At 42.1% G+C, this 13,127-nt stretch overlaps 1 protein-coding gene across 1 annotated transcript in view; it reads left to right on the forward strand.

Annotated features, from left to right (window-relative positions):
• Positions 1-13,127, forward strand: part of Crybg3 (crystallin beta-gamma domain containing 3) — a 112,977-nt gene that overhangs the window by 54,647 nt on the left and 45,203 nt on the right. Inside the window, exons 6-11 of the mRNA XM_087577276.1 lie at positions 127-242; positions 1,742-1,889; positions 7,944-8,080; positions 8,848-8,962; positions 10,000-10,035; positions 12,173-12,306. Coding sequence (XP_087433402.1) covers positions 127-242; positions 1,742-1,889; positions 7,944-8,080; positions 8,848-8,962; positions 10,000-10,035; positions 12,173-12,306 — 686 coding nt within the window. The remainder of the gene's footprint in view (positions 1-126; positions 243-1,741; positions 1,890-7,943; positions 8,081-8,847; positions 8,963-9,999; positions 10,036-12,172; positions 12,307-13,127) is intronic.

Raw genomic sequence — 13,127 nt, forward strand, 5'->3', positions numbered from 1 at the left:
TAATTGCTTCCAACATTTGCCTTCCTCAGGCAGGGAATTTTATTGTCTATGTTGTATGACATTTTGAACTGTTCTATGCAGTATTAGAATTAGTCATGACGGCCACGTGCTTATTGTATGTTACAGATGATTATCTATGATCTCCATGGAAGTAAATATAAACAAGAAGTCTACTGTAATATCCCTGATGCCACAGCATGGTCTTTCCCGAATGGGGCACTGATAAAAGTTGTAAGGGGCTGGTAAGAACCCTTCTGACATGTTATAACCTGTTATTTATGATTACTCGTGTCGTCTCCTGTTTGTGCTCTTTGTAGCTTTTATTGAAGTCATGTCCGCTCTCCTCATCGTACGAGGACCTTTGAAATGCTCTTACTGTTTTGTAACATGTTCTTCTTGTTCACTGTGACACACTATATAGGCTGGTTTTAAAGTGCTTGATGCCGGCAGTGCTTGGCAAGATGTAATGTATACCATCAGGGTCAGTTTCACGATTGTAGTATTATCAAGATAGATTTGCAAGTCCCCTTGAGTGACACATGGCTTTGAAAAACAAGTTCAGAGTTGTGGGACACTATGGAATGTGAAGGCCCCATGGGGTCGTTTGCACAGCACGCACACTCAACAGTGGAGGAATTCCTAGTATGGTCTAAAAATGAGGGGAAACCTCCTTTGTTATTACAGCCACTGCTGGACATACTGGAGCCGGAGTTTTCGGGTCCAGTGTTTAGGTTAGCCTGGGCCAGTAAACAGCGTGGTGTAGTGTTGTCTTCATGAAGAAACACAAATTCTTGTCTGTAGTACGCAACGTTAGAAAAATGAAGGCAGAAACATAACTTAGAGTCCTTAAATTATCTTTATATAAATGTATGCTTTGTGTATGTGGCATATTATAAAGCATATGTGTACATAGATACATATCCAGGTCTCTACTGTGGTACAATGTTTAATATTTTAAAATTTATTTAATATTTTTCAAATATTTTTCAGTTTATGTGTATGAGTCTTTTGCCTACCTATATGTGGTAACATGCTTCAAAGTCTAGCATTTTAAACTTTATATAAACTGGAGAGAGAGAGAGAGAGAGAGAGAGAGAGAGAGAGAGAGAGAGAGCGAGCGATCAGTGGTTAACAGCACAGACTGCACTTCCAGAGGTCCTGAGTTCAAATCCCAGCAACCACATGGTGGCTTATAGCCATCTGTAATGGGATCTGATGCCCTCTTCTGGTGTGTCTAAGGACAATAACATTGTACTCACATACATTAAATAAATTTTATATAAAATATTTATATAAAAATGTATAAAATAGTTTTAAGTTTATGTGTGCGAGTGTTTTGCCTATATGTCCATAGGTGCACCACATGCATGCCTGCAGAGGTCAGAGGACGGTGTTTGATTTCCTGAGGTTGGGGTTATGATCATACGGGTACTGGGAACTGAAGGCAGAGCCTCTGCAAGAGCCACACGTGCACACACGTGCACACACGTGCTCTTAGCTACTGAGTCATGTCTCCAGCCCCCGCCCCCACCCCCACCCCATATCAGTATTTTTATTTCTAATTTGTACAGCTATTTTAAAATGAAAGTTAGTCGATTATCATTTGAACAGTAATATTATACGCTAATAAAGCGAGATAACCTAGTTTGAAAAGGTGCACAAAGTGGCCTGTGCCCTACCTACTCAGTACCGTTTCTAAGAGAAGTAGATTAACCAGATCCCTCTCCTTCCCTTTGCTTAGCTGGATTTTGTATGAGAAACCCCATTTCCAAGGTCAGAAGTGTGTGTTGGAAGAAGGGGAAAAAGTGTTAAACCGGGACTGGCTCCTTCAGAACAGGAAGCACCCAGAGAGAACCTTCGTCCTGGGCTCTATCAAACGTGTCTTAAAGGTAATACAGCTGCCCACCTCCCACTCTTTTACTTCACTTTTGTCAAGTAGGAAAGTTGCGCTGTGGCCTGACAGGGCTGAAAAGTAGTTGCTACTGTTTGTGCTAATGTATTCATCTTCATACTTAAATGTCTGCGTATCAGTTGTTTAAACAGACGATAACTTAAAATCAAACCCTTAACTCTAGGTATCACCACTATCAGAATCTAGAAGAACACAGGTCGTTGATTCAACTTTTCCTAATTTAAATCCTGCTACTTTGTGTGACTGTTGCATTTATGTATGTGTGCGCACACACATGTGTTTGCATGTGTGTATGTATGTGTGTGTGTTGGGGGTGGTATGTATCTATGTGCATGTGCTGGGAGATAGTAGTAGGGGTAGCAGAGTTGGGAGAGAAGGTGAAAGTGTTGCTGTTCAGTTTTCTGTCAGGAAGTATTATTGAAGATGAGAGAAGCCTTCCAACCTGGGGACATTTTGTAAGATCCCATGTGGTAGCTTAGATTACTAATTAGAGCAGACCTTAGATTCGAACAGGGTCTCTTCTCTATGTCCTTGAGATTTCCTTCAGGAAATCATGTAAGACATGATACAGTGCAGTTACTAATATGGTGACCATAGAAATGGGGTGTGTGTGTGTGTGTGTGTGTGTGTGTATGTGTGTGTAACAATAATTGAGGTTGTGGGCTGGAGAGATGGCTCAGCGGTTAAGAGCACTGACTGCTCTTCAAGAGGTCCTGAGTTCAAATCCCAGCAACCACGTGGTGGCTCACAACCATCTGTAATGGGATCTGATGCCCTCTTCTGGTGTGTCTGAAGACAGCTACAGTGTACTTATATAGAGTAAATAAATCTTTGAAAAAAGGAAATATTCAAGTTATGATAAAGACATGTCTACATTTATTCTATACAAATCAGAACTACAAACAGATTCAGATCTAACAAGTACTTGTGACTGCTTATGGGCATAATGACCGTCGTGGGCAGTGGGAACAGAAGTGTTGGAGGCTTTGGGTCTTCAGGATGCTTGAAGTCTGGGGAAGAATTTGAGTTGGAAAGTACACACTGCGGATCCCCAGCATACGGGGGATCCGCACCTCATCTGAGTCAGGTGATATCCGAATTAGAATTTTAAACGGATAAACGAGGATTAGAAGGTGTGGTAAACTCATGGGTCTTGGTGGAGCCTCTTTAGTAAAACAAGGCATGAGTGTTAGTGGGTCCACGGCACAAAGATTACCATGGCCAAGGGGACCGAGTCTTCTTCCATATTTGGAACTAGCTGTGATTGTATCTGCAAGGCCCATTTAAGTGGTCATTTAGATATCTAACTTAGTAAACATTTCCCCAAATGAATTATTATTTTGTAGGTAGAATCTTGGGGAAATCTCATAGCTTGCGGTTCTGAGCCTTCCCTGGCACCATGCCAGCCCTCGTGGGGAGAGATGAGAGCAAGATTTGGCCTCTGGCCATTCCTACTACTGCACTAGATCAAACAGGAGCAAACAGATTGAATCTGCTGAGCATGGGAATTTAAGTGCATATTTGCACATCTGCCTTTTGTTTAGAATACTAAGAGGAAAAAAATGAGTTCTGCTCACATTTTCCCCCTGTCTTCCATTGTTTGCTCAGAGTCGTACTTTTCTGGTTGTATCGTGATTGATCGCACATCCTCAACAACCCGACCAACGTTTAGCGTGGGAGGAAAATCAGACGACTGAGCCTCTAACAGAAAGTGCAAGAATATTGTAGAAAGTGAGAATCAGGCATGGGGCTCTCTTCTCCAGCTATGGCGGAATTCCGCCTAGGGATAGCTTCCGGCCGTGCCTAGGCTTGCCTAATCCAAGGTTATCTTGCTTCATCATCTTGGTTTCAGCTGCTTTCCTCTGAACTGAAGGCCCCGATTTAACGATGTCTTCGCTTGATTATGAACAGACACAGCAGGGCCCTACAGGTTCGGCTGGCGCAAATCCCGTTTAAGGCTCACTGTTGCAGCCAGTGGAGGTGATCAGGGGTTAGGGGTTGTGGACCGCGCAGTGACTCCAGGGCGATCTTTTCTGAAATGAGAGCCGGTACTGTACATGCCCATGCTTAACTGGGCACTGCACATTTGCTTTAAGGGTAGGTATTATCCTTTCATCATGGCTGGAAATCACTTAAGGTGATGCCGTCACTAGTAAACCATGAAGAGGGAACATCGTTAAATGAGACTAAAGGCATCTTGCGCAAGAGGGAGAAAAATTGGCTGTTTTTTTTTTTTTCCTACTCTTTTAGTTAACTACAGTTCATTGTTACTTTTCTCCCCTCTAATCTTGACTTCAGCGTGTTAATCGTTATGAGTAAAAGGTGGCCTTAGTAGGAAAGTGTGGGATGAAGTCTGCCCGCTTCTGAGTCAGCTGTTTATTGTTGCTAGGTTACCGTAAAGGATCCTCCAGTTGTTAGAGTTTGGCTGCCTTTGCCTGTCAGTAATTATACAAGTCTTGAAAAGATGCTATTTTTGTGACAACCCTCCCCAGAGACAGCTTAGTGAAATCTTTTTCAACTGACTTGAGTGAAAACTAGGTTTGTAGTATCTGAGGACGAAAGGCTTCTCGTTTTGTTTTCTTCTTATTTTTCCTCTCAGGCCTTATGGCTTGGTTGCCTTGCCACCACCACCTGCGTTACTGTAGACACGAATGCCTCTTAGCTTTTTCCCTTTTAGAGCACACCACCCAGACATTGTTTGTGTAACACAATGCGGAGGAAACTTGTTTGTGTGAGGCATTTAGTTATGTATTCCACTACTGTCCCGCAGCTCCCCAGGGGGACATTAATACAGCAGTGTTTGAAGTAGCACTAACAGCACTGTTGTGAACTGTACACAAAGGACCATTGAAGATTGACAGCTGACTATTCTGGGCATTTCTGCCTAATTGTGAAATGAAACTTCCGAAGGAAGTAGACTTCATATATATACACATATGTGGCCGTTTAACTTGTGTTTCTTTAGTTTACTGAAACTTAGAACTTATTTCTGAAAAGGAGATATATTCATTTAACTGCTTTGAGAACTATTTTAAGGCAAACATCACAGTTTATATGTCATATATAATAAACACGCTCTGTTGGTGTGTTTATTATGTATAAACATATACTTTTTCTCATCTTTATTAAATTGGGTATTTCTTAATTACATTTCAATTGTTATTCCCTTTCCCGGTTTCCAGGCCAACATCCCCCTAACCACTCCCCCTCCCCTTCTCTATAGGTGTTCCCCTCCCTATCCTCCCCCCCATTACCGCCCTCCCCCCAACAATCATGTTCACTGGGGGTTCAGTCTTGGCAGGACCAAGGGCTTCCCCTTCACTGGTGCTCTTACTAGGCTACTCATTGCTACCTATGAGGTCAGAGTCCAGGGTCAGTCCATGTATAGTCTTTGGGTAGTGGCTTAGTCCCTGGAAGCTCTGGTTGCTTGGCATTGTTGTACATATGGGGTCTCAAGCCCCTTCAAGCTCTTTCAGTCCTTTCTCTGATTCCTTCAACAGGGGTCCTGTTCTCAGTTCAGTGGTTTGCTGCTGGCATTCACCTATATATTTGCTGTATTCTGGCTGTGTCTCTCAGGAGAGATCTACATCCGGTTCCTGTCGGCCTGCACTTCTTTGCTTCACCCATCTTATCTAGTTTGGTGGCTGTATATGTATGGGCCACATGTGGGGCAAGCTCTGAATGGGCATTCCTTCAGCCTCTGTTCTAAACTTTGCCTCCCTATTCCCTCCCAAGGGTATTCTTGTTCCCCTTCTAAAGAAGGAGTGAAGCATCTGCATTTTGGTCATCCTTCTTGAGTTTCATGTGTTCTGTGCATCTAGGGTAATTCGAGCATTTGGGCTAATATCCACTTATCAATGAGTGCATACCATGTGTGTTTTTCTGTGATTGGATTACCTCACTCAGGATGATATTTTCCAGTTCCATCCATTTGCCTATGAATTTCATAAAGTCATTGTTTTTGATAGCTGAGTAGCACTTTATTGTGTAGATGTACCACATTTTCTGTATCCATTCCTCTATTGAAGGGCATTTGGGTTCTTTCCAGCTTCTGGCTATTATAAATAAGGCTGCTATGAACATAGTGGAGCACGTGTCTTTGTTATATGTTGGAGCATATTTTGGGTATATGCCCAAGAGAGGTATAGCTGGGTCCTTAGGTAGTGCAATGTCCAATTTTCTGAGGAACCTCGAGACTGATTTCCAGAATGGTTGTACCAGTCTGCAATCCCACCAACAGTGGAGGAGTGTTCCTCTTTCTCCACATCCTCACCAGCATCTGCTGTCGCTGGAGTTTTTGATTTTAGCCATTCTGACTGGTGTGAGGTGGAATCTCAGGGTTGTTTTGATTAGCATTTCCCCTATGACTAAAGATGTTGAACATTTCTTTAGGTGCTTCTCAGCCATTCGGCATTCCTCAGCTGCGAATTCTTTGATAAACATATATTTTATTTGTACTTTTAAATAGTCTGTTTATAGTTGGGAATCCTTTCTTTACCTGAATTGTATCATCTTGGGAAGACAATTGTGATAACACATTTTGACTAATATAATGTGTTGGGTACTTGATTGTCTAGTTAGCATCTTCTAGTTACCATCTTACCTCATGTATTAATGACAGTGATTGAGAATTCAGCGTGTGGAATAGCACCCATCCCACCCCCCCAAACAAAGGAAGTCGTTCAGTCTGTAGTTAGTGGTGTCTCTGATGATGATCGCATGTGCTCATTTTATTAAAATGTCTTCATATGAATTTCAAGCATTAGAGGTGAGAATTATGTTACTGGAATTTGAATTATAGGACTAAGCACCCTTGAGTACACAGGGTTGTGTGTCTGGACAGAACGATATCTCTAGTTTGGGAAAAGAGAGAAATCATTGTGATTCTAATCCCTTAAGAAAGGACAATATTTTAACCACCACTATTAGGTATGATAAGAGATTCCCCTTTATAAAGAGGATGCATCAAGAGCATAAAACTTCCAGAGAACCACGTTGGGTGGAAAAGAACAGAGAGGCCCCGGGTGTGACTGCAGAACTCTGGGGAGTGCCTGTGGGTCTTGACACTGTGGAAAAGCAAAACCAGAAAGCACTCTGGTGTGCACTGATCCTGGGAGTGTCTCAGGGGAAGGAGCGGTCTGAGAAGTTGGGGCCTTTAAAGGCACTCCTGCCTGACTCCTAGGGTTATGGCTGCAGTTTGCAGCAGCAGTGGAAGCAGGTTAAAAAGAACTAGGCAAGTGTCATTTTTAAAGGAAGTTGTGCGGGGGCATGCTGACAGTGAGTATCTCATTTTTTAAAGGCCAGGGTAGAGTCAAAGACTGTAATAACTTATAAGCCAACTTGCCCTGAAAAAAAGCAGAGTCCCACAAGTAGGAAAATCCATTTCCTTTTTCCTCACCTCCAGTTCCTTCTCCTTTGTTGATGTAAAGCAGATAAACACACTGGAGGGGCAGGGCCTCTCCTGTATTTATTTTTTTAATGTACCCCAGGAGATCAGCCTTTTTTTTTTTTTTGAAGTCCCTTCCTCCCTTAAGGCTTTGTTATGCTTCTGAGAAGGAAGACTTGCAGACCTTTGGCACTCCAACCCTTTAGTAAGTGAGGCACTCTTAGTGGAACAAGCGTTTTTAAAACGAAGCCGAAAAGAAAAAGAAAAGAAAAAAAAAAACATTAAAAAAGAGACAGGGGGCTGGGGATTTAGCTCAGTGGTAGAGCGCTTACCTAGGAAGCGCAAGGCCCTGGGTTCGGTCCCCAGCTCCGGAAAAAAGAACCAAAAAAAAACAAAAAAACAAAAAAAAAAAAAAAAGAGACAGTAATTTTTCTCGCAATGTTTATATAGTTGTCGGGCTATTCACATGACTCCTGAGAGAAACTGTTTAAAGCCCATGCTTAAGCACTAACAGTTCCACCCTGTGTTGTTCTCGTGGAGAATCCCACTACACAATGAAATCATTGTGACCGTGAGTCCTGGGTGTTTACAGCACTAGCCCGCGTGTGTCTCTAGATGACTTCAAGGGCGGTTTTTCTTCTGCAGGATTGCAGCATTCCGGAAATAGAGCTGCGCCCCAAGTCTGACCCTGGGTGGTGCCCCATCTACATACACCGATCCATCCCCAATCTGGAAGAGCTGAACATCCCCAAGTCTTCGACCTTCACCGTGAAGTCAGGAGTGTATGTGTTAGCTTTTCTATATTGTAGTGATTAATGGCCACTAAAGTTAACTGTTTTTACCTCCAGTCTCAATACTTGACACATGCATTCTGAAGTCTTAGTTGGTCTTGTTTACGCTTCTGGATACCCAAGAAAGACTACCTACCCCCTGGCTTAATACAGATTCCATCTTCCTTCAGATCCAATTAAGGCTTTTGATGAACGACTTCCAGGAGCAGGCACAGCCTGCTGATAGATAGATAGATCCCATTGTCTTTTTATCTAACAGCGTTTGGGGATTGAGAAACAAAAGCACGTCTCTGATCTACAGCTTTGGAGCCTGAGCGGTTCCTATCTTAACATTTATCTGCTGATCCCTTCCCACCGCCAGGCCCACGTCACTGCTCTGTCTTCTCCTTCTCCCTTCCCAGAGGCAAAGGCTGAGTGAATGTCACTCACCTAGTGATGAGTGATGGGTCCTGGACGAGTGGGCCAGCAAGCAAAAACTTTAAGTTATGGTCTGCATGCCTTAAAGGTGCCCCGTGTCTTAGGTCTTAAGAAAATTCTAAAACAGAAATTAATACACAATACTCAGAAACAAGTTAGAAGGTAGAGATTATATGAGTTATAAATACTTTAAACGTGTTAGCCTACCCCCTCATAGTTACTTTGGTGTATTTTATTAGTGTAATTCTATCACGGGATTTCTTGATCGTCCTTTTTCCTCGTAGACAGCCAAGATAGCCTATCATTATCCTACTTTAACCAACCATTTGTACCTCGTTCAGTTGGCTGGCCTACCCAGATGTTAACTTTAAGGGGCAAGCTACAGTTCTGGAGGAAGACCAGGGGCTCTTCGAGATTTCTGCGGCAGAGATGAAATCGCTGCAGACTCTTCAAATGGTAAGCAGGTTTACCTTCCTCTTGCCCAGCACCCACTCGTGCAGGTCACGCAGCTGCGCTCTTTGCCGATAGCCCTCAGTCCCAAGAATGCTTGCCCCACCGAACCGCCACACCGCATATCGCGTGTCTCTTCACACCATACAGAACGCTTGCATTTACTTGGAACTGAGGCAAGTCTATCACAGCGCACGCAGCTTTCTGAAATTTTAAGTATTTAATAATAAAGTCTTCAGTCTGTCTTGTTGATGCTCATTAGAAAATTAGTCGTGGTAGATTGTCTCTTCCAGTTTGGAAGTGAATAGAAAACTTGGCATTAGTAATAAACTGGTCGTTCTTTCAGTGTTTACCTTTTTAAAGACTAAATAAACGCCTACAGCATCTCTGGGGAAAACTTTTTCTTTTTTTTTTTCTTTTTTTTTTTTTTTTTTTTTGAGGCACAAGCTATTTGTGCCTGGTTCTGTGCCTTGGAAAACAGAAATGAGGACAAAGTGCAGAAATGATAAGAAATCTCACAGTGTCCAATAGCAGTTTCGACGCTAACATTACAGCATTAGGATGTTTTGTGAGATGCTGTTGCTGTACGTAGTGTAGTCACGCTGTTACAAGGACATTAGGTGTGATCGGCTGTGTTAGCAGAACTGGGAGGTCATGGTATGGAGATGGGGCAGTGCCCTAATTTAGAAGACCTAAGTGGTCCTAGGAGACGCACTGGATATGGGGCGTAGGACTCTGCCCTGCCCAAGTGTAGCTTCTGAAGCTGTTATCAGGTCTGCCTTCTGTTTGGGATACTCTGCATCTGCTGTTAAGTCTTTAAATTGCTTGTGTATGATTTGAAATCGCTTGCCCTAGCTATACTGATGTAGATCAGTCTGATGTGGCTTTGGCTCCTGTAGGGCTTTGAATTTACAATAGTTAAATTTTGACTGCTGCGTAATTCACACGTCCAAACTCATGAGATTTTTGTAACTCACACCTAACTTTGTTACTTTCTCAGATTCCGTATGTTAACGTTGTCTTAAATGTTTTGTTATCTTTAGGGTGGACTGAAAGTGGAAATGCCTATGAACTTAAAGGTAAGCCTCGTACTGGCTCAAAAGACGGACCACTAATCTAATATAATGCAGTTGCCTGACTTCATGCTACCTAACAAGCAAACGGGCGGTAGTTGGAAGCGATGGTGTAGAAGGTTCTCTGAGGGCCCATATTGTGGAAAGGAGGGTGAAGACAATGCACAGAGATGGAGGTCTCTGCATTGTCACCTCCCACAGACCCACCCAGCACCCACTGTGTAGGAAGGTGACAGGTTTGATTTCTCTTTGGTGATGGAGATTCTGAGATTGATGTCGGTACCCAAGTGAATCCAATTGCACTCTGCCCGATTAGAGGCTGGTGCTTGGAAAGAGACCGATGCCAATGGGGCATAGCTAGTTCTGTTGGCTGTGGGTCAGTTTGTAAGTGTGACTGCCTGAAGGGAAGTGGGAGGGGCAGAGGTAGAGGCAATGAAAAGTGGGGGGCAGAGGTGATAGAATCAAGCATATTACAGAGAAGGAAACAGAGCTACAAAATGTGTGTAAGGAGGGATGGGAAGAAAGCCAGTGGTCAGATGCAGACAGCCTTCAGAGGCAGGAAGTAGCCTCTCTAGCCAGAGGTGGGTGTGGAGGGAGACACCTGCCATCCCTTTTCACAAAATAAGATGCTACCAGTGCCTCCCATCCATCCTTCTCTATGTTCCACATCACAATTTATAGAATTGACTGCAAATTTCTCAATCACACGGATGGAGTCTTTTAAAACTCACATGTCTGAATGCATCCTCTATATCTTGCCTGTGTGATGGAATCCTCTGAATTTTAAAAATACCCCAGTATTTTAAAAATACTGTTTTGATTTTGAGAGGGGTCAAAAAAAATGTTCAAAGTTTTTCAGATGATTAAAAACGCAGCAAATACTGTGAACTGCTGACCTAATAAACGTAGAGTCACCCATGGCACCACCCACGTGACTCCTGCTGCTGCTTCCAAGTGGGGTAAATCACTAACTTCATATGTGAGAGGCTGAGTGAGATGCTCTGGGCATTTATAGTGCCTCAGGTTGTAGGCATCTATGAGCAGACTGATTTTCGTAAGTGATCACAACTCATCTGTTAGAAACTAATGCCGGTGATGTCATGAGAGCTTACTCATAAAGAAATACTGCTTTTTATGTAGCTGAATGAAACTTCATTGTGTGTATGTATTTTTAACTTTGTTATATATATATATATATATATATAACACAAATATATACTATTTTATGTATATATAAGATATAATAAAAATACGTACTGTCCTGTGAAAATCTAGTATGTAAAGCATCGAGAATTGGTATCTATTATGTTACAAATGTTTTAGGAACAAGTTAGAATTTTTATTTAGTTTTATGTACTTAAGCCTAGGGACTCACTCACCAGTATCTCAGGGTTTATTTAGTTGTATACAAATTATTGTGTTGGCCACAGCGAGGACTACAGATGACGTGTGGACAGATTGACCCTGTTATCACAGCTGTATATTTAGGGCAGGGGAACTTGAAAAGTAAAATGAGCAAATAGTAAAGAGAACACCGTGGTGACAGTTCTCTACTGTTGTCCATCTGTCCCTGCCCCACTCATAAGGTGGTAACCTTCTGATTGAACCCAATGTCCAGTTAGGAGAACACTTTGAGTTTACCGCCATTTCCCTGGGTCAGAGAGGTTTGCATTTAAGTTTAAAACCTCACACCTCTTCCTTTTTCAGCAAATATCTAGACAATAACCATGACAAGAAGGAGAATTTGGTTTTTTAACCCAGTAAGTAATTTAGTTTTATGTACCGGAGGCTCCATATGTTTTTACACGAGGACAGATCTACAGTGAATTCACAACACATGAACGATACAAAGAAAACTCAGGAATCATCTATAAGACAGTTGAGCCGACACAGTGGTCCTAACATTTGAGTAACTGGAAAAAATTCTCCTTGCCAGGCGTGAGAAGTGTGAATGTGAGAGTTAGTGGTAGGCCCTGAGAACTATATTCTTTGTGAATACCAAATGCTATTTTAAGTTGTAAAAGTAATTTAAAGAGCAGATATTGTTCCCTATTTGTGTTTTGTCTTTCATATGCCATTATGTAATTCATAAAGTATCCACGCTGTAATACAAGCACATTAGATAACAGTTTATGTTTTTCAGGTTATCATTTATGAGAAACCTCATTTCCGTGGACATGCCAAAGAGTTTAGTGAACATATAGAGTCTGTCCCTAAGTTTTTAAAAAGTGACAAGGACTTCCGTGGCATTGGATCAATTCGTGTCATTGGTGGAGTGTGAGTGTCATATTTTCAGTACTTAATTTATTAGTCTACTTGTAAAGATTAGCTCAAAAAATGTGCTACCCAAGACAAAGTCGCCAACCTTAACCTTACAGTTTACCTCCCTTCTGTAATGTAGGAAATAAAATGTATAACTTCGTAGCAACAGCCCACTTACTGGTTTTAGAGATTTGAGATTGAAACTATATTGTGTATTTTATGCAAAAATTTAATACCTAGCGTTCCTAAAACACTGTAGCCGAGTTGCAAGGTCAATTTCCTTCTTCCTTCCTTCCTTCCTTCCTTCCTTCCTTCCTTCCTTCCTTTCTTTCTTTCTTCCTTTCTTTCTTTCTTTCTTTCTTTCTTTCTTTCTTTCTTTCTTTCTTTCTTCTTCCTTCCTTCCTTCCTCTCTTTCTCTCTTTCTCTCTTTCTCTCTTTTCCTTTCTTAGAGATTTTGAACATGAGTGAAGGTCCGTTTTTTAATCTACTATCCTATTGATCTATTGTTGTTAGCTCAGTTATGTTCTAAGGGTCTTGGTGATGGGTTATCTCATTAAAGGAGTAGAGTGAGACCTGCGATCCCAGAGTCACAAGCGTTGACAATTGTGATCCCCTGTCCTGGAACAGTTTTTGATGAAACCCTCCAAACACAGGGGTGTGGCTCCGACCCAGCTTCAACCAGCATTTCCACAGCAAAAACCCTAGGAAAGTTGTATGCATACTAGTGTTTACTTAGGCATTCTGGGGGGTCAAAACACCAAGGAGAAACTTGGCTCAAGCTGATTTGCCATTGAGAGGTCAATGCTGGCTGGGTTCCACCCAAAAACATTCTCATG

The sequence above is a fragment of the Rattus norvegicus genome, chromosome 11 (genome assembly GCF_021556685.1).
Source record: "Rattus norvegicus strain SHRSP/BbbUtx chromosome 11, alternate assembly SHRSP_T2T, whole genome shotgun sequence".
Taxonomy (NCBI): domain Eukaryota; kingdom Metazoa; phylum Chordata; class Mammalia; order Rodentia; family Muridae; genus Rattus; species Rattus norvegicus.